Source organism: Nannospalax galili, unplaced genomic scaffold, assembly GCF_000622305.1.
Source record: "Nannospalax galili isolate Female #2095 unplaced genomic scaffold, S.galili_v1.0 scaffold5, whole genome shotgun sequence".
Taxonomy (NCBI): Eukaryota; Metazoa; Chordata; class Mammalia; order Rodentia; family Spalacidae; genus Nannospalax; species Nannospalax galili.
The window spans coordinates 1,200,166-1,219,306 of NW_008353126.1; the positions used below are offsets into that span (position 1 = coordinate 1,200,166).

Consider the following 19,141-nt stretch of genomic DNA (forward strand, 5'->3'; position numbering starts at 1 on the left):
TAGGCTAGCTGGGTCAAAACATGGCAAAAGGGTCCCCTAAAGGGTTCTCAGCCACATTTATAAGAGAATTTAAGAATGGGCCCAGCTGGAAACTTATCATTTCATTAGCATGTTAAAGAAAAAAACTCCCAAGGGCAGGCGAGCTGGCAATCTTGGCAGCTGCCTGGAGGGAGTGAATAGTGGGAAGGAAAAAAATAAAGCCTTGGGGTCATGCAGGTTTAGAGCCTGCATTGGGAGGCCAGACACATGACGGGCTGGCAGGCACACAGCAGGGAGTAGAAAGCTTTAGTATAGAAGGAGGAGAGAGGAGAAGGATACAGAGCATTTGTATGTGTTGGATTGAACAGTATCAGAAATCATCCCGAGTAAAGTGAGGAAGAAAGGCAGTGAAAGAGGATAAAGACAGGAAAAAGGATGGAGGACAGCAGACCTTGCAGGTAGTGAAGGGATGAAGCAGGTCCATCCTAGACAACAGTGAGGAAAGGAGATCAAAAGAAGTAGGCAAGGCAGAGTGTTCCCAGTGAGGAGAGTCAGAAAGAGGTGAAAGCAAAGCAGAGGGCTGGGGAGAGGAGGAGAGAGAGAAAAGAAGTGTACCTGAGAGCCAAGTTAATGGCGTTGGAGAAGTCCAGGCGGGTCCCTTGAAGTAAGAACCAGGTTTTGGCACCGTCTGATAGATAAAAAGTAGCCATATGATAAATAGTGTTGATCAGGAGAAAGCAGAGTTTATTAGCAAAGGAACACATGGGACAGATTCCCTTCCAAGCAGGGAAAATGTCTGCCTGGGTCGTGAGCCGGGGTCTTTTTAAAGAGGAGGCTTCTGCTTCCTGCAGAAGGCAGGAAGATATATTTTTTTTTAAGTTGTCAGGGGAGTGGGAGAATGGGACTGTTAAAACCTGTCCTCTTTAGAGATCAAAGGGGAAGCCTGCTGTGTTGGCCAAACAGTGGAGAAAATTCTGCTTCTCTTGACTTCAAAGACCAAGATGCTTATCAGCTAGGTTCCCTTTTCTCAGGAGCTTGAGAAGTCCATAAGACCCTGTTGGTGAGGGGGCGGGGCTGTCTGAACCTTAACACTTGTGACCATCATGCTAAGCAAACTGCCTCACAGAGAATGAACTAAAGAAGACAGAGGGGACGAAGTAATCATGGGTAAATTCATCAGTGATGAATTGCAATATGTTATTAGATCTGGGAAGACGAAAGACCCTATCCTGAGTCTATGGCAGCACGGACTGGTTTTAGTCTCAGAATCAGACACAGTAAGGTCAGGCTCCTGCCTTGTCACTATCCTCACCTCTCTAGACCACAGTCTCCTCATCTATAAAGGGAGACAATAATACTAATCTGCCCACCTCAAGTCAGCTGTGTGAATGGACCAATTTAAATCAGGAATGTGAAAAGTCTTTTTTTTCATTTTTAATATTTTATTGAGTTTTATACATTTCATATAATACATCTTAATCAAATCTAGACCTCCCTTACCCCTCCCCACCACCCCAAGGCCCCCCAACCAGATTTCAGGTATTCTGTAATATATGTTAAGTCCCATCCAGTGAAAAATCTTTGGAAGTTATGAAGTTACACAAAGATGGTGGAACACAAGATTTGGAAGGTGGCCTCTTGTCCTCTCTCCTTAAAGTCTCTTCAAGGACAGGTTTGGCTGAGACTGTGCATCTCTGTGGGAGGTCTGAGTACGCTGAGGGCTATCATCTCAGGAGCGCTTCATTCAACATGCATCAAGGTAGTCTGGGTGGGCAGGCAGGCGTTTCTCAGCTGTTTTAACAACAAAGAACAAAAACCTAGGTAGCCAAAGTGGCTCCCCTGATGCTACACAGCTAGTGAAAGGCAGAGACCAAACAGGAACTTGTGTCTCTGGAGGCCATACACATGTTCTTTCCAGCTGAAAAACTGGCTTTGTGAAATTGGTGGCTGAGAGCAAGGTTGGCAGGAGTAGAGGGTTAAATAGTCATATCACCAATGTTATCATTTTATCTGAAAATATTATTTCTTGCATTCTTGGGAATGGCTATAAATAACCCTGCATTTGCAGAGGGCAGGAGGCTGTTTTACAGGAACCCAGCTCATCTGCCCTTTCCCACCCTACCCAGACAGCTGGGTGGGGCTGACCAACAAGGAGGTTCAATGGGACTTATCTGAACCCCTGGGGGAACAGCAGCAGGACTCAGAGGCTGGGTGGGGACTTGCTCAAGGACAGGGTATGTGAGCCTGTAGGGTTCCACACCTCCCCACAGGCCTGTTTGGGGTTGACTGACACCAAAACTCTGCAGAAAGTCAGAGCAGGGGTATTTTAGTGACTGACTTGCACAGAAGCTGCCTTACTGCCTTACTGCAGGCAGGCAGTGATGAGCCAGCACCCCAACTTCCACCATGGGAAAGCACTCAATCTTCCAGGCCAGTGACTTTCTTATATTACCCCTGGCACCTAGAAACTATACCTGTCACCACAGAGGCAGATGGACCTTTCTCTCCCAGGCAAATAGGGAGGCAATATGGGGCCTGAATGCACAAAATCAAGAAGTCCAAGCAAAAAAAATCCCAGAAGACCTTTTTCCCAGCTGACTTCCAGAAAGAAAATATTTTCCTCCAAGGTCAGGAAAGAGCTGTTCTGTCCCCTCTGTTAAAAGCAGCAAAATCATAAGCCCTCACATTCTTACTGGAATGAATTATCCTGTGATCATTCTTTTCAGCATCGCTGCTGCCACTCGGGTTTTAAATGAAAGAGCTCTTGCCTGCATCGTTCCATCCCTGTGGGAAGACAGCTTTGTCCTTGACCAGTCCCCACAGGGAGAGAGACACACTGCCCACACTGCACCCATCACCACTCTAACAAGGAAGAGAACCACATGACCAGCCATCTGAGCCCTCTCCAGCCCTCCCTGCCTCCTTCAATTGCTCCAAGCAACAAAATGTTCTCCTGTTCCAAGAGGCAGAAAGATGAAATAGGAGACGGGGGTCAGGCACCCCTGGAACAGAGACAGCTGTGCAGTGTGGGTGATGCTGCATGAGTCTGCCTGTGGTATCTACATATTTGCACCTGAGCACGTGTGTGCTGAGGCATCTTGGTAATTATATATGTAGAGAGTTGTATAAAAAGGCGCATATGTATGTGTATGGATGTATATTTATTTGCATCTCTGAGTGTATGTGTGTCTGTGTGTGTGTGTGTCTGTGTGTCTGTGTGTCTGTGCACGTGCACCACAGCTCTTGACATGAATGAATGATTCCACAAGAGCATCACCCAGGCCAGTGGATCTGCTGTTGCAGAACAAGAAGATAGTGGCAAGAATGCTGGATTTGGAACTAAAACATTTGAGTGTGAGTCTCAGCTTCATAATATGAACTAGTCCTTTCTAAACTTTAGTGTCCTTATGAACTAGTCCTTTCCGGACCTTAGTGTCCTTATGTGGACTTGATATGCTTAATCATCCTGAGTATAAGTACCTAGAGTGATCATATCACCCCTTGTGGTGGGACAGGAGACATTCCCATCACATCACAGGGGAGAACAGGACACTGAAGTCATCCCCTGCCTCTGCTGGCCCCAGAGGCATCAGTCTCTATAATCTTCCCCACACCGATCATCACATCTGCCCCAGGCAGCCTCTGAAAGAAGACTGCAGCTGTACCGCTGAACCAGTAACAAGACAAGGAAAGGAAAAATGGCCAGTCCCACCCTGATCACTGACCTGTGGCCAGCTGACACTGTCTATGCACATTACAGAACACCTATCACACGCTAGGTGCTTCTGTGTGACATCACTGCCTCACCATGACTTATGAGACAAGATGGGGACCAATGAAGCAGCCTTAAAGCTAAGGAACCTTAAGTCAAGTGAGTGAACCAATTCATCCTCAGTCACACAGGCAGCAAATGAACAAAGATCAAGACCGCATACCAGGACTGAGAGCTGACCCATCTCTGCCTCAGGAGACTGCCCTCAGGTCTAGGACAGAGATCCTTTCTCAGCCTGGCTGAAGGGGCCACTCCCTATGGTAGAGAGACAAGTCTGAGGTCCTAGGCCACCCACACTCTCCCTGCCCCAGCCTGCTGCCTGCATTCCCTCTCCCCACTGGATTCAAGTCTCTGGCAAGAGGGCTCCAAGCTCTGCCCCTCTGAGGTCTCCAACAGTGCTCAACTGGGGAACTTGGTGTCTGTGGTTCCATTTCCACAAGGGACCAAGTGTCACCTGTGTCTCTGTCTTAACATGCTCCAGCTGAAGCAATGATGGCCCTTAGGGAGTGTGGTGACATTATCCCAGGGCTGGTGAGACAGAACAGATCTACACTTTCATCTGCTAATGAAGCCAAAGTGATTACTGGAGAGAGAAGGAAGGAGTAGGCCCGAGAGCCAGCCTGGGGGAGTAATCAGCAAAACCTGCAGGTGGCAGGCCCTAGAAAGTGAAGGAGAAGGACATCAAAGATGGAAGGGGCACACACAGAGGCCAGGAATTGCTTCCAGCAAGACAGCAGCACCCTCTCCTGTCCAGCTAAGAGTAGCACCGCAGTGGATCTTCTACCTCTGTTTCCAAGAATCCTCCACTCAGCATTCCACAAGTCAGGTGAAAATACACTAGCAGGTTCTCCCTCCCGACTCCCTGACTGCCAGCCCTGAGACATCAGACCTTGCCAGTGACAGACAGCTCTGTGCTCCCTGTCCTTGGGACCTGGGGCTCTGAGGCACAGTATATACAGTTGTCTTTGCAGATGATTTTTTGCATCCATCCTCAGACTTGGTGACAGCTGCTGCCTCACCTGACTGTGGAGGAGGTGTTGGGGTTGCTAGGCAACCAAAGGCAACCTGTGTGGAAAGGTCAAGGAATGGGCTCTGGATGTTTCCTGCTTAGTACAGCTCAGTGACCTTACAAAGCCAGACCTGTAGCACAAACACCAGCCACAGACATCTGCATAACTGTTCAAGAAGAAGCCTGTGGTGGGTGGAACACCCACCCAAAGCCCTCCTTACCGGAAGCACCTGGTTTAGTCATGGCAGAGACCACCCCACCATAAAGACTCCTCAACATCTATGTGTCCACCGGAAGTATATAAGCACTGCAGAGCACAGGACAGCTTGGATCCCTGTAGTCTGTGCCAAGGCAGAGGAAGTGGGCAGAGTGGGCTTCTCAGGAAAGGTCTGTGCTGGTCTATGGCATTTCTACTGAATGCCAATGGCATGTCAGGCACATCCAAATATCTAGATGATGTGCCTCAGGCTATATAGCAAGTCTTTCTATCTCCAGAAAAGAGCAGCGAGCAAAGATAAGGAGTGACGTTTATGATGCCCCAGGATGGTGAGTGGTCTCCCCAGGGCTACTTGCTATGGTATACAAGCATGGTCACACCCTGGAGAGAAAACATGAGTCAGTTAGTGCTATGTCCAGAAAGCGTAGAAAAACTTCTAGAGAGGACTTCAGGAGGACAGACGTGCCTCCATCTGGCATCTTCAGGAAAGTTTTACCTTCAGGCAAGGTTAGAAGTGTGGCAAGGCAGGTGGCAGGTGGTGGGGTTTGTACACATGTTGGCTGGGAAGGAGGAAGGAAGCACATTAACTGTGCCTTGAAAAGAGGGCCATTGGTACACTGAGAGCAGTCTCAGTACTGTGTCAGGCAAGCCTAGAGGTTCTGAGAAGATCTGAGCCTTGTAGAAGACTCTTGAAAATCATGATCACTTCAGCCATGGCTAAGACCTCTGCTTCAGGTCGGAGCAATTCTATGGAGGCCTTTGAGGGCTGGGCAGATAAAAGACTTCTACCAGATGTCCCCAGGAACCTCACACCAGCAAGCAGAACAATGAGACAGATATCCTCAGCTCTGCAGTGCCACGCTCACTGGAACTGGGCACCATGGAGAGTTCCATGTAAAAGCACACACTCAGCCCCGGCAGCTCACAAAGCAACCCCATATCATCCCCTTTGGTCCTTACCCAGATCTTGAAGAGTCAGCAGCAACAGGTATATATATATATACCTGTGAAGCCATCACCACAATCAGGATAAGAATCATGCCCCCTCTAAGAGGTCACCAAGGGGCTGGAGAAATGGTTAGTGGTTAAGAGTGCTGGCTGCTCTTGGGGAGGACTTCGGTTAGGTTTCCAGTCCCTACATGGTGGCTAACAACCATCTGTAACTCCAGTTCCAGGAAATCCGATGTCCTCTTCTGGCTTGGACATTGCATATATGTGGTGCACTTATACACATGCAGGCAAAACACTCAAACACATAAAATAAAAATAAATAACTCAAAAATTATTTAAAAAGAGATCACTGGATCCACTTTGTAATCTTCCTCTCCTCCCCACCCCTGTTCCTGGCCCACTACCAATATGCTTTCCATTTTCAAGAATTTTGTATTCATGAAATTATTCAATATGCTCTTATCTGGGTCCTTTGACTCAGCTTGTTTTCTTATTACAGATGACCACACAGGCGCTTGATGAGGTGATGCAAGCAGTCAGTAATCCTAAAGCAGTATAAACAATGTAGGCATCCTGAATCAGAGCCCAGCATACTGTCTACCACACACTCACCACTCAATCATCCAATCACCAGACATGAACTGAGCACTTGGGTAAACTAAGCAAGGCCTGTGAAATCAGACGTGGTCCTCACCCTCACAAGCTTGCAATTCTTCTTTCCTTGGTTCATTCATCTGCTTAACAACGAGTACTGATCAAATAATCACTTGATATGATTATGTTTTATCTGGTGCTGTCCTACCACCTGGATTCCTATCACCCATCTGCCTATCTGCCAGTTCGAGATGGAGACTGGCTTGGTACAGTTAGGGATTCAAGGTAAGTCCTGTTCTCTAAGAACATATAAAGCAGGAGGAAAACCCTGTGAGACATTATCCTATACCTTGTACACATTTAAGAGAGATTAGGAGCTAAGGCTGACCCCATGAACATTGTCACTTTACACCAAGAGCCAGAGTGGCCAATGCAGGAGCACAGGAAAGGCAGAGAGCTGGACTGGTCAGAGCCTTGGACAAGGCAGAATCTAGACCATCTCCACCTGAGCAGGGAAGATGACAAGGGGAAAGGATGCTTGAAGCAGGACACCGTGGAGATAGGTCAGGGAAGAGAAGATGGGAAGGGTGGAGAGCTGAGAGTTCCTCCTGCAATTCTTCACATGAAATGTGTTTTTTCTATGGTATGTTACCTTAGGTTTATGTTTGGGGGGGGTGGTAATTCCCTACATTTAAAAATAATTTACAAAGCCGGGCCTGGTGGAGCATGCCTTTAACCCCAGCTCTCAGAAGACAGGCAGGCAAGCTCTCTGTGAGATGGAAGTCCTTCTGGTCTACATAACAAGTTTCAGCTTATTCCCTTGAGACAGGATTTCCACTAAACCTGGAAGTCATTGTTTATTCAGCTGGGCTAGCTGGCCAGAACCTCCTATCTTACTGCACACACACAGCCCTGGGATTTCGTGCAGGCATGGCCACACCCAGCTTTTCACTTGGCACCCACTGGGGATCTAAACTCAGGTCTTCATCCTTCCACAGAAAGCTCTCTTACCCACTGAGCAATGTTCCCAGCCCCTCATTGAAATCTTTGAGACGGGAATTATCATTCTTCTTGCCCATTTCACAGATCAGAAAACTAAGAACCATAAAATCCAGTAGTTTGTTTAAAAATATACAACTCCTAAGTGGTGGGACAAAGCTTCAAGTCAGATGCTCTGTCCCCAAGACTAGTTTTCTTTTCTCTGTCTATTATGAGTTATGTTTATTCATTTAAATGGGGCACGTGGGGCCACCCACACAGCTAAGACTTTAGGGTGCCATGTATAGATCTCCTGGCTCTGTTCTCAAAGCCCTTACACACTGCTCCATTCTGCCTTCCAACCACCCTACCTCTCACCAAGCCTCATGCCAAGGACCAGCACACTGGTACATCTTCAGTCCACCAGGGAGGAAGTTGAAGCTTAGTGAGACGGAGCTTACAAAGGCTACACACATCTAAGAGGCAGAACAAGAACTCAATAGCCTGACTTCATCACCTCATAGGTATACCTGGACTGGTGTGGCCCAGTATGGTGGCACATGCTTTTAATCAGTCAGTAGATCTCTGTGAGATCAAGGCCAGCCTGGTCTACATAGTGAGTTGCTGGCCATCTGGGGCTACAAAAAAAAAAAAAAAACTACACACAAACAAAAAAGATAGTGTGGGACCCAAGGAGCACTGAGTTCCTGGGAATCTATAGCCCTGACTCTCCCCAGTGCCCTCCACCCACAGTGGTGTAGAGGAGATGGTTCAGGTCAAAGGATTATGACAAAGTTCAGGTCAGGGCTCTGCAGCACTAGCTGTGTGGTTATGGGAGGTCATTTGCAAACTGTGATACAAGAGAAACATACTCTAGCCTGATAATTGTCTAACAGTGAGAAAAGGGAATGTGGAATCACTTTGAAGAACCTATAACACTGTACACAGCAGGGTCTCCTGTTCCAAAGCCTAACAACTACAGATTTTGCCTCAGGCTGGGTCACTTACTCTCCTCCACACTTACTCTATCCTGCTTGCCTAAAGTGTTTTGCCAGTGAAATTGAAGCTAGCATGAACCCAAAGAAGAAATGTTCATCTATGTGCATATCAAGTCCACGGGGCTGTTGTCCTACCCCTACCCCCAACACACACACACACACACACACACACACACACACACACACACGCAGAGACAGACAGAGACAGTTGTTTACTTATTTTACACTGAAAATGGTTCATTCCCAATGACTACCTTGAACTAGAGCCCAAAAATTCCAATGGCTCCTGTGATGTAGAAAAGTTGGCAAACACAGAAATAGCTATAATATAATCATCTTTCCACCAAGCATTTTACATACATATCACATTAACGGTACCCTCAAAGCCTCTTTTTCAGATGAGGGTCTCAAGGTACAAAGAGCTTATTTCTGCAGAGGACACTACGGATTGGCCACCCTGCCTCCATCCTCTTGTTCTTCCTCCTGAACAGAACCTCACCACTTAGTCCAAGGGGTAATAATGGAGGTGGCAGGAAATAATAGACTTTGAGCTGTGTATACGAAACTGTTGAAAGAGGAGAGTTAAAGATGACAGTGGGTATGGAAAAGTTCTGGGTAGACTGAAGGACTTCACACAAATACAAAGTTATACTTTTTATTATCAAGGAACATTAACTTTCTCTTTTATGTTGACTCTACCACCCTCCTATATTGGGGAAAGTTTGTCCCTCACCACCAAGATCCTTCGTTGGAATTTCTAGTATGAACATGTATACAAACTCAGAGGTGTAAAATTATTTCAAGAGATGAATGTCATCAAAACATCTGTGACATTCCTCCTCAAGTTAAAGCTAAGTCATTGTTTAATCAACTGGTATACCTTGCCTCAATGATCAAGAACCAGCTGTATCCTACCCTGGCTCCTGTTTAATGGATTTCTTCTTCTCCACAGCTCCCAGCAGGCAGCGAAGACTGAGAGTGTTCATGCTGCTTCTCTGACTCCCTAGAATGGATGTGTGTGGCTGGAAGGAAATGGAGGTTGCTCTGGTTAATTTTGATAACTCAGACGAAATCCAGGAAGAGCCAGGCTATGCCACAGATTTTGATCCAACCAGTTCAAAAGGCTGGCCTGGGAGCAGTCCTTTTTCCAACTGGAGAGTCCTTATCGGTGACAGCACCAATCATGAAACAGCCTTCTCCAAGATCCCAGGAGAGTATGTGGATCCCCCAGGGTCTGAAACAGTGGTTCTGAATGAAGGAAACCAGCGGGTGATCATCAATATTGCTGGGCTGAGGTTTGAGACTCAGCTCAAAACCCTCAATCAATTCCCAGAGACCCTCTTGGGAGACCGGGAAAAAAGGATGCAATTCTTTGACTCCATGAGAAATGAATATTTCTTTGATAGAAACCGTCCCAGTTTTGATGGAATCCTATATTATTACCAATCTGGTGGGAAAATCCGGCGGCCAGCCAATGTCCCTATTGATGTCTTTGCTGATGAGATTTCCTTCTATGAACTGGGTAGTGAGGCCATGGACCAGTTCAGGGAAGATGAAGGCTTCATCAAAGACCCTGAAACACTGCTCCCCACCAATGACTTCCACCGGCAGTTCTGGCTCCTCTTTGAGTACCCTGAGAGCTCCAGTGCTGCCCGTGGTGTGGCTGTGGTCTCAGTGTTGGTTGTGGTCATCTCCATCACCATCTTCTGCCTGGAGACACTCCCAGAGTTCCGAGAGGACAGGGAGCTGAAGGTGGTCAGAGACCCCAGCATCAACACAAACAAGACAGGCCTCTCTCAGACCATGTTCACTGACCCTTTCTTCATGATAGAGTCTACCTGCATCGTGTGGTTCACCTTCGAGCTGGTGCTCCGGTTTGTAGTCTGCCCCAGCAAGACTGACTTCTTCAAAAATATCATGAACATCATCGACATCATCTCCATCATCCCCTACTTTGCAACCCTCATCACAGAACTGGTCCAGGAGACAGAGCCAAGTACCCAGCACAACATGTCACTGGCCATCCTGAGGATCATCAGGCTGGTGAGAGTCTTCCGCATCTTCAAGCTCTCCCGCCACTCCAAAGGGCTGCAGATCCTGGGGCAGACGCTAAAGGCTTCCATGCGGGAGCTGGGGCTGCTCATCTTCTTCCTCTTCATTGGCGTCATCCTCTTCTCCAGTGCAGTCTACTTTGCTGAAGTAGATGAGCCAGAGTCCCACTTCTCTAGTATTCCTGATGGCTTCTGGTGGGCTGTTGTCACTATGACAACTGTAGGCTATGGTGACATGTGCCCTATCACCCCCGGGGGGAAGATTGTGGGCACTCTGTGTGCCATTGCAGGCGTCCTCACCATTGCCCTTCCTGTACCTGTCATCGTCTCCAATTTCAACTACTTCTATCACCGTGAGACTGAGAATGAGGAGAAACAAAACATCCCAGGAGAAATTGACAAAATCCTCAACAGTGTGGGCTCAAGAGCAGGCAGCACTGACTCTCTCAATAGGACCAATGGCGGCTACTCCACAGAGAAATCCCGGAAGTGATCATTTCAGGGCTTCTAGGGTCTCTGAACCTGTTCCCCGCTCCCTCCTCTCACTCACTGTTTTCCCAAGGAACAAAATTTGTGTTTTGCTTGCAAGTCATCTCTGACTGTAAGCTATTTTAGCAAATCCACATTTCTTCTGTTTGCTGGACTGTTTCTTCTCAACCCATTGCAAGATTTCATGTCTTTTCCTGTAGAAGTGTACTTCAGTAGCCCCCCATCAGAAAAGTATGAACATCACCTGTGAGTATGAAAATATAGCCAAGCCCGCCTAGACCTACTAAATCAGAACCCACATTCTAATAAGGTGACTTACTTGCACAATAAAAATGAAGAAGTGTGGAGTTTGGTCTTCCTAAAATGAGTATTTAAAAACAAGAGCTGGGCTGGGAAGATTGCACAGGGGGTAAAATGTTTGCCATATACACATGAGGGCCTGAGTTGAAATCCCCGGCAGTCACATAAATGCTGGGCAGGTGTGGCAGCCCACCTGTAATTCCAACTCTAAGAGACAGAGGATCCCAGGAGCTAAAATTGCAGAATTGGCAAGCTCCAGGTTCAACAAGAGACCTTGCAGGTGAGGGTGTTTACTTCCAATGCAGATAACCTGAAGAACCCACATGTAGATGGACAGAACTGACTCCTGTAAGTTGTCTTCTGACCTCCACATGAGCATGCACACATGCATATACACACATACACACACACACACACACACACACACACACACACACACACACAAATAAATAAATGTTTAAAAAAAAGTTAAAATATAGTCCAGAGGTGGGCAAGGAATGGCTATTGAGGGGGCTAAGCTATCCCAAGATAAATTGTATTTAGGCTCTGGACCTGCAACATTCCAACCTCTCCAAATGTTCTAATCTGCTAATCAAGTTTGCAGAAGGGTCAATGTAAGATACAGTTTCTCTTGGGAATATTCATTCACATATTGTTAATTTGGCTTTTTTTAGCTTGTTGGGGCTGCCCTCTAGTAACACTCCCACATCGCAGATAAACAAACCAGGAATCTACAGCTTACTCTAAGATCACACAGGAAGAAGAGCAATCAATCTCCTATCTTCAACTCTTTTGTTTTTTCCTCTAATGTAGAGGATTTGAGTGGGTTTGGGGAAGAGTGAGAGGATTTGAAATTGACTTTCAATCATCTCTGGAACCACCAGATCTCCTCCCAGTGCAGGTAAGTGGTAGCTGCCTAGCCCCCTTGAGCCTCAGCTCTTCCTTTGGCAATAGAAGGAAGAACATTCCTAAAGGCCTTTTACCTGGCCCATCTCCATGAATCAGCACAAACACTGGAGAAGTGTGACGCCCAGAAGACAGCTCCAGGAAAATGGATAGGTCCACTTGCTACAGGGTTCATCTCCCATAGAATGACCAGGAATTGACCAGTAACCTGTAGATCAGTTGGGAAGAAAAAAAACAGGCATGGTCCCAGAGGACAGACTTACCCGAGGAGGATAGCCTGGCAATCTGACCTGAACTGAAGGCCTTCCTGAGAGAGGAGCCTGCTCAGACCGCCAAGTTCCCAAAAAGAGAGAGTAGATTCAAAGTCCCAAAGGGCAGGGAAAAAGTATCTACTATGTCCCTCCCTACACACCTCCTCAAGTAAGGAGACCTGTGCCTCCCTCTGTCCCAATACTCAACACAAGTCACACAACAAAGGTGAGTCAACACAAGCACAATACTTCTGGGCCACAAGTCACTACACAGCCCTGCTTTACCCAGCCCATAATACGCAATCCCAGCATATATGTCAGAGTTCTTCAGAGAAACAGAACCAAAGGTGGGTGGGTTGGTGGTGTGAAGATGTGTGTATAAACATTTGTTTCTATCAATTCATATACACATGGAGATATATATATTCCCCTTTATGTTCAGGGGATGCCTTTCAAGGCTCCTAAAGGGTGCCAAAAACCTCAGATTATTATCAAATCCTATATATGCTGTTTTTTCTATGCATACATACCTATGGTAGAGTATAATTTATAAATTTGGCACAATAAGAAATAAAAACTAATACTGAAATTCGATAATTATAACAATATTCTGTGATAGAAGTCATTTAAAACTTGTGAGCAATTCATTTCTACAATTCTATATTTGATATTTTCAGGCCATGGTGGACTGAGACTAATTAAAATGGCAAAAAAAAAACTATCTGTTAACATAAACACATGCGCTTACACAGAAACAACTGTAGATAATTATGAGGAATTAACTCATGCAATTATGGAGGCTGGCAGGTCCTATAACTTGTGGGGTAAGCAGGCAAGCTAGAGACCCAAGAGAACTACTAGCATAGTTCCATTCTGAAAGCTGGCAGGTTCAAATCCCAGGTAGAGGGCTCATTAGAAAAGTCTCTTTTAGCAGTAGATAGCAATTGATGCAGAAATTCACAACTAGTCAAAGTGTAGAAGATAAGTGTCTGTGGTGTGCTCAGCCATAAATGGAACATCTGTATCACACACCCTTCCCACAAGGCTCAGGGAACATCACAGAGGAGGAAGCAGAAAGTTCTTTCATGAGCCAGAGATTAAAGATCAAGACAAAACAGTGTCTCCTGGACATGACAGGACCCTGCACTGAACAGCTATGGTTGCCTGTACAAGACCTGCACAAGATTAAGCCAGCATGGAGTGGAGAGGGACCCATGAGTCCCCATCTCTAGCTGAGGAGCTATTGACAGTTGCTAGATGGCTTCTAGTGTAGAGAGAGAGTCAGTTTTCCTTAGGAGTGTAGTGCCTGATAGGTCAACCATGCTCCAGTGGATGGCCCCACTCCCATGCATATATGGACCACACAAATTGTGCTCGGTGGTGTGCAAATATGCTTATAAACAAAGCAGAGACTGGAACGATGGCTCAGCTGTTAAGAGTGCTTAGTGCTCTTGCAGAGGACCAGAGTTCAGTTCCCAGCACCTATGTTGAATGACATAACCACATGTAACTCCAGCTCCAGGAATCTGACACCTTCTGGCCACTGTGGGCATCTGTACACATGGGAACCCACACACAGATATACACATGTACACACACACACACACACACACACACACACAATTTAAAATAATAAAATCTTTAAATGTATAGTGATAAAGATGAAATGAGGAAGCAAAAAAAAAAAAAGCATTAATTATTTTAAAAAAGAAAAAGAAGACCTGAAGTTACAAAGTAGACCTGGGAGGAGTTAGGAAGAGTGGGGAGGATGATCAAACACATTGTACAGGTGTATGAAATTCTTAAAGAATTATTTTTTTGAAAATTATATATTTTTAAAAACCCAGGTAGATATAAGGTTATATTACAAGTCCAAAGGCAAAAGGGAAACAAGTATCTCACTACAATCAAAGCAGCTCATCGGGAGCCAGGCTCATGCACCCTGCCTTTGGCTTGGGGCCTTTGCTCATGAACTGATATTTGTGGCACTCTGCCTATGTGGCAGCTACTAAATAAGGACACCAAAAAAGATAAAAGGTGTCTTTTCATTTCCACAGTAAAAATAAGCAAATAATATCAGGGAAACAACAGGACCATTCTCAGAGGGTGGCACACTCTACAAAGGCCCAAGTCCTATTTTCTCTCACTTTCAGCCTCCATCTTTACAAACAGCTGTGCACGTCAAGACTAGCAGCCATGTCTACTCATCACTCTCTTCATAATATTCTTTGGAAACCATAAAGCATGTTTAAAACTTAAAGGATTCTGAGTGTAATTAAAATTCTAGACTTGGAACCAAAGGATCTGGCTGGACTCTAATTATATAATTTTTGTCCTAAACAAAGTTTCCTTAAATGGAAAATTGAAATTGAAAGTTTAAAAAAAATAAAAACTGCCCCATAGTGAAGGTTTCTCCTCAATCTGTGTCCAACCCTCACAGAGGAAGCAGGACCCAGAGTCCTCCTGTTTATCCTCCCTCATTCAGTAACTAGGGCGCTCCTCAGAGCCTTCCATGAGCAAAGAATTTGCTATTTCTCTTTCCTCTTTTCTCTCTTTCTTTCTCTATCTTTCTTTCTCTCTCTCTTTCTTTCTGTTCCCCCGATCCCCCCCTTGCAGTATTAGAGGATGAATCAAGGCCCTTGTACATGCTAGGGAAGTGCATTACCAGGGCACTACATCCCCAGTCCCTTCTTTTACTTTTTATTTTGAAATGTGGTCTTACTAAGTTTCCCAAGCTAGGGGCTGGAGAGATGGCTCAGCAATTAAGAGCACTGGCTGTTGCAGAAGACCCAGGTTTGAATCCCAGCATCTACACGGCAGCTAACAACCATCTGTAACTCTAGTTCCAGGGGATCTAATGCCCACTTCTGTCCTCCGTGGACACTACATGACATGGGTGCACTTACACACATGCAGACATCATACACACAAAATAAAATAAATTAATCAAAAAAAATTTTTTAAGTTTCCCAGGCTAGCTTTGCATTCACTTTGTAGCCTAGGCAGGCCTTGAACCTGTGATTCTTCTGACTCCGCCTCCCTAGTAGCTGGGATTACAGGCCTGTGCCACCAGGCCCTTCTGTGACTTCCTGTACCTGATTCTTACATTCTACCTCTTTGAGCTTACTTCTAAACATGATAAGTAGACAGCATTACACTTGCCTCATAAAGCTGTAGGGAGGGCTCCTCAGAAACTAATGAATTATTTTATAAATGTTTTCCTTTGGAATTTGCTAACACTTCCCAAATGGGTATAGAACTTGCTTTTCCAATCCTAGTCAGATTACAGCCTTAAGCAGCAGGTAACTGATTTTAGAGACAGCATAAATATCCAGTTCACAGGGGGCTCAGCAGTTAAGAGTACTGGCTGCTCTTGCAGAGGACCCGGATTTCATCCCCAGGACCCACATGGCAGGTAACAACCATCCATAACTCCAGTTCCAAGGAATCTGACACCTTCTTCTGACCTCCAAGGGCATTGCACAACAGGAGTACACACACATGTGCACGCACGCACGCGCGCGCACACACACACACAGAGGCAACACACTTATACACATAAAAGTAAAATAATAAATAATTTTTAAAAAATTCAATTCATGGGCCAGCGAGATATATCAGTTAATAAAATTCCTGCCTTATAAGCACAAGGACCTGAGTTCAATATCCAGAACCCATGTAAAAACAAAAATTCAGATGTGGTAACAAGCACTTATAATGTCATGACAGGGAAGCAGAGGCAGACAGATTCCTAGGGCTCTCTGGCAAGCCAGCCTAGCCTGTTTGGCAATTTCCAAGCCAAAGAAAGGCCCTAGCTCAAAAAAAAAAAAAAAAAAAAAAAAAAAATGGGGAGGCAGAGGCAGACAGATCTCTGTGAGGTGAGGCCAACCTGGTCCACATGGTGACTTCCAGGCAGGCTGGGACTAGAGAGACCCATAAAAACAAACAAAAAACAGCAACAAAATGTAGACAGGGTATGAGGGCTGACATCAGAAGTTAGCTTCTGTCGTCCACAGGCAAATGAACACATGTAAAAATATATTCTCTCTCTCTCTCTCTCTCAAATCTGATCACCTGATGTGAGGTGTAATCTGTGCTCTAGGTTAGGATAATATAAATAATAAGCAATCATCTTGTTTTGGATGTTTCACATGCATTTGTTATTTCATCTTATCCGTGACAAAGTAGGTATTATTTCCATTTAACCCATGAAGAAATCAAAGCTTCAAAAATTAAGTAAAAAATTTCCCTATGGCATACTATCAGAGAGTCACCCCAGTGAAGGGAGCACCAAATTGGCAAGGTCTAATGAGGACAGTAACTCAACTGTCCTGTCTCTTACTTGGTTGGAAATCTAATTCCCGTATTGTAAGCCTCAATCCTCCTTCCCTTCACCCAAACCAAAGGTGCCAAGGCGTAGGCCTAAACTGCTCATTCCCTAAAGTTCTGGGACATTGGACAGGCTGGTTGGAGTCACCTCTTGCTGCCCCAGCCTCCCCTGGGTCACATTTGTAGCTATTGGTCTTAAGAGAGAAGGTTCTGCAGGATGACATCACAGTCTCCTAGGCACAGACCCAGTGTGACCTGGCACCTTGACCACCCAAGACACTACTCACACAGGGCTTTCCTGTGTTTCTCACAGGCCTGTAAGCAACTGGCCTCGATGGCTTGCCCCACTATGATCAGGTCCTCGCTGGAAATACACAAACTGGTGCAGGAGTATACTAGGCAGTATGCTTTCAGTTGCAAGTCACAGAAGTCCAGCTCAAACTGAACCAAAACCAGATGATGTGACTCCCATGACTGAGAATTGCAAGAGTAGGGCAGCTACATCTGGGGACTCAAACTCCACCTTCAGAGCGCTTGTCCCCTCTTCCCATTCCCTACACAGCAGGGAGACTGGCAGCCCCTATCCCCAAAAGACAGAATATACATACATATATAAACACATGTAATTAAATACATATACACAATAGCTTTCTTGATGACCTGATTCCCTCAAAAAAAGTTAACTTTAAAAGGCAAGATTTTTGTCTTACTCCACTGTTATATTCAAAGTATCTATTTATAGCATAATAGGTACTTAATATTTGTTGATTAATTAATTATCCCTTTAAGCTCTCTTTCCTAGTTACCCTAAAAAGAACAAACTAAGTCATCCTATGAACCTAAGATTTCATCCTGCCCCAGGGTACTCTGCCTAAATCCTAGACCCACAGTGAAGCCAGATAGACATCCTTTAAGTATGACACAAATGACCCTTGAAGGAGCTATGGGAATGGATCTTAGAGCCAGCTGGGACATGTACAGGGGAGGCCTGGTCCAGAGTCCCCACACACTTCCCGCCAGCAGGATTAGCCAAGCTCCCAGGACAGAGCCATGCACGATGACCCTCAGGATGAAGCTCTCACAGAATGTTCAAGACTTAGACTTTAAACCAACATAGAACTTTGGAGAGTTCATTTTTTTTTTCACATTTTATCTCAGCCAAAAGGTTGAAGAAATCGCTAAGAAAATAATAATAAAATAGAGGACTGGGCAAATGGCTCAATGGGTAAGAGCATAAACACCTTTAAACCAACATAGAACTTTGGAGAGTTCATTTTTTTTTCACATTTTATCTCAGCCAAAAGGTTGAAGAAATCGCTAAGAAAATAATAATAAAATAGAGGACTGGGCAAATGGCTCAATGGGTAAGAGCATAAACACCTTCCTGTGCCTCCCCGTGAGGTTACAACCCCAGTAATTGAGGAGCAGAGGCAGGTGGATCCTGGTAGTTCCCTGGCCAGTAGCCAAAACAATGAGAGACCCCATCCCAAAGCAGTAAGGTGGGGAGTCATAGAGGTGGAACACCTGATGTCCTGCTCTGGCCTCTGCATGTGTATACGTGGGTGTACACACTTGCACACTCATGTGCATGCACTACACAGAGACACCACACACACACAAAAAGAGCAGTAAAATATTGATAATTATTTAATGCAAGTAGGGAGTTTATGCATCTCATTTTACTATTTTTGTTTTTATGTATGTCTGAAATTTTTGTAATAGCAAAATTTTTACTCTATTCTTGGCTTCCAGTGGGAAGTTAGAAAACGGACTCCACCTCTCTGCATTCCATCTGGGGCCCCTGACCTACCTGCCAGCTGTGGAGGGCTGGCATCTGGTTTGGAGACATTACCTTGCTAGATATGAGAGATGCTGGCTGCCTGAAGGGAAGGTAGTTTTGCTTGACTGTGACAACCAGCACAGCTACCAGAAAGCTGATTTGGTATCACATGCACAGTGTATCCAATGATTTACTGCCATGGGATTTATGGCTCTCTCCTCCCCAACATCCCTCTGAGTGGTGAGAAGGAATTTTCTGCCAGGGAAGGAGGAAATCACAGCATCAGCCCCCAGCTCAAAGAACAGCCCTACCCTGCTCCACCCTGCCCAACCTCAGGCTGTGCTTCCAGACAGGCAGGACTCCAGGAAGGCAAGGAGGGGAAACCAAATGGTTGTGAGGGGCACTCAGAGGTCATGCCACCACACTTTCAAGGGTTTTCCCAGCACAGCAGCTGAGCCTTTAAGAGGCAGCCCTCTGGACCAGTGGCCTAGAAGTCCCCCTTCTTCAGTCTTGGCTTCTTGCCCTGCCTGCCAACTG

The 19,141-nt window shown here is 45.6% G+C and overlaps 2 protein-coding genes across 3 annotated transcripts in view; one reads left to right on the top strand and one right to left on the bottom strand.

The window, feature by feature from the left end:
• Positions 1 to 1,509: 1,509 nt before the first annotated feature.
• Positions 1,510 to 19,141, bottom strand: part of Prok1 (prokineticin 1) — an 85,163-nt gene continuing 67,531 nt past the window's right edge. For both annotated transcript variants that reach the window (XM_029554678.1, XM_029554677.1), the window contains one exon: positions 1,510 to 1,770. In XM_029554678.1, coding sequence (XP_029410538.1) covers positions 1,720 to 1,770 — 51 coding nt within the window. In that variant the 3' untranslated portion in view covers positions 1,510 to 1,719. The remainder of the gene's footprint in view (positions 1,771 to 19,141) is intronic.
• On the top strand, positions 9,145 to 11,326 carry Kcna10 (potassium voltage-gated channel subfamily A member 10). Its single transcript, XM_008850352.2, has one exon. The coding sequence runs from the start codon at positions 9,507 to 9,509 to the stop codon at positions 11,040 to 11,042; it is 1,536 nt and encodes a 511-aa protein (XP_008848574.1). The 5' UTR covers positions 9,145 to 9,506; the 3' UTR covers positions 11,043 to 11,326.

Coding starts and splice junctions, on each gene's coding strand:
- Kcna10 (XM_008850352.2), top strand. CDS start 9,507: ATGGATGTGTGTGGCTGGAAGGAAATGGAGGTTGCTCTGGTTAATTTT.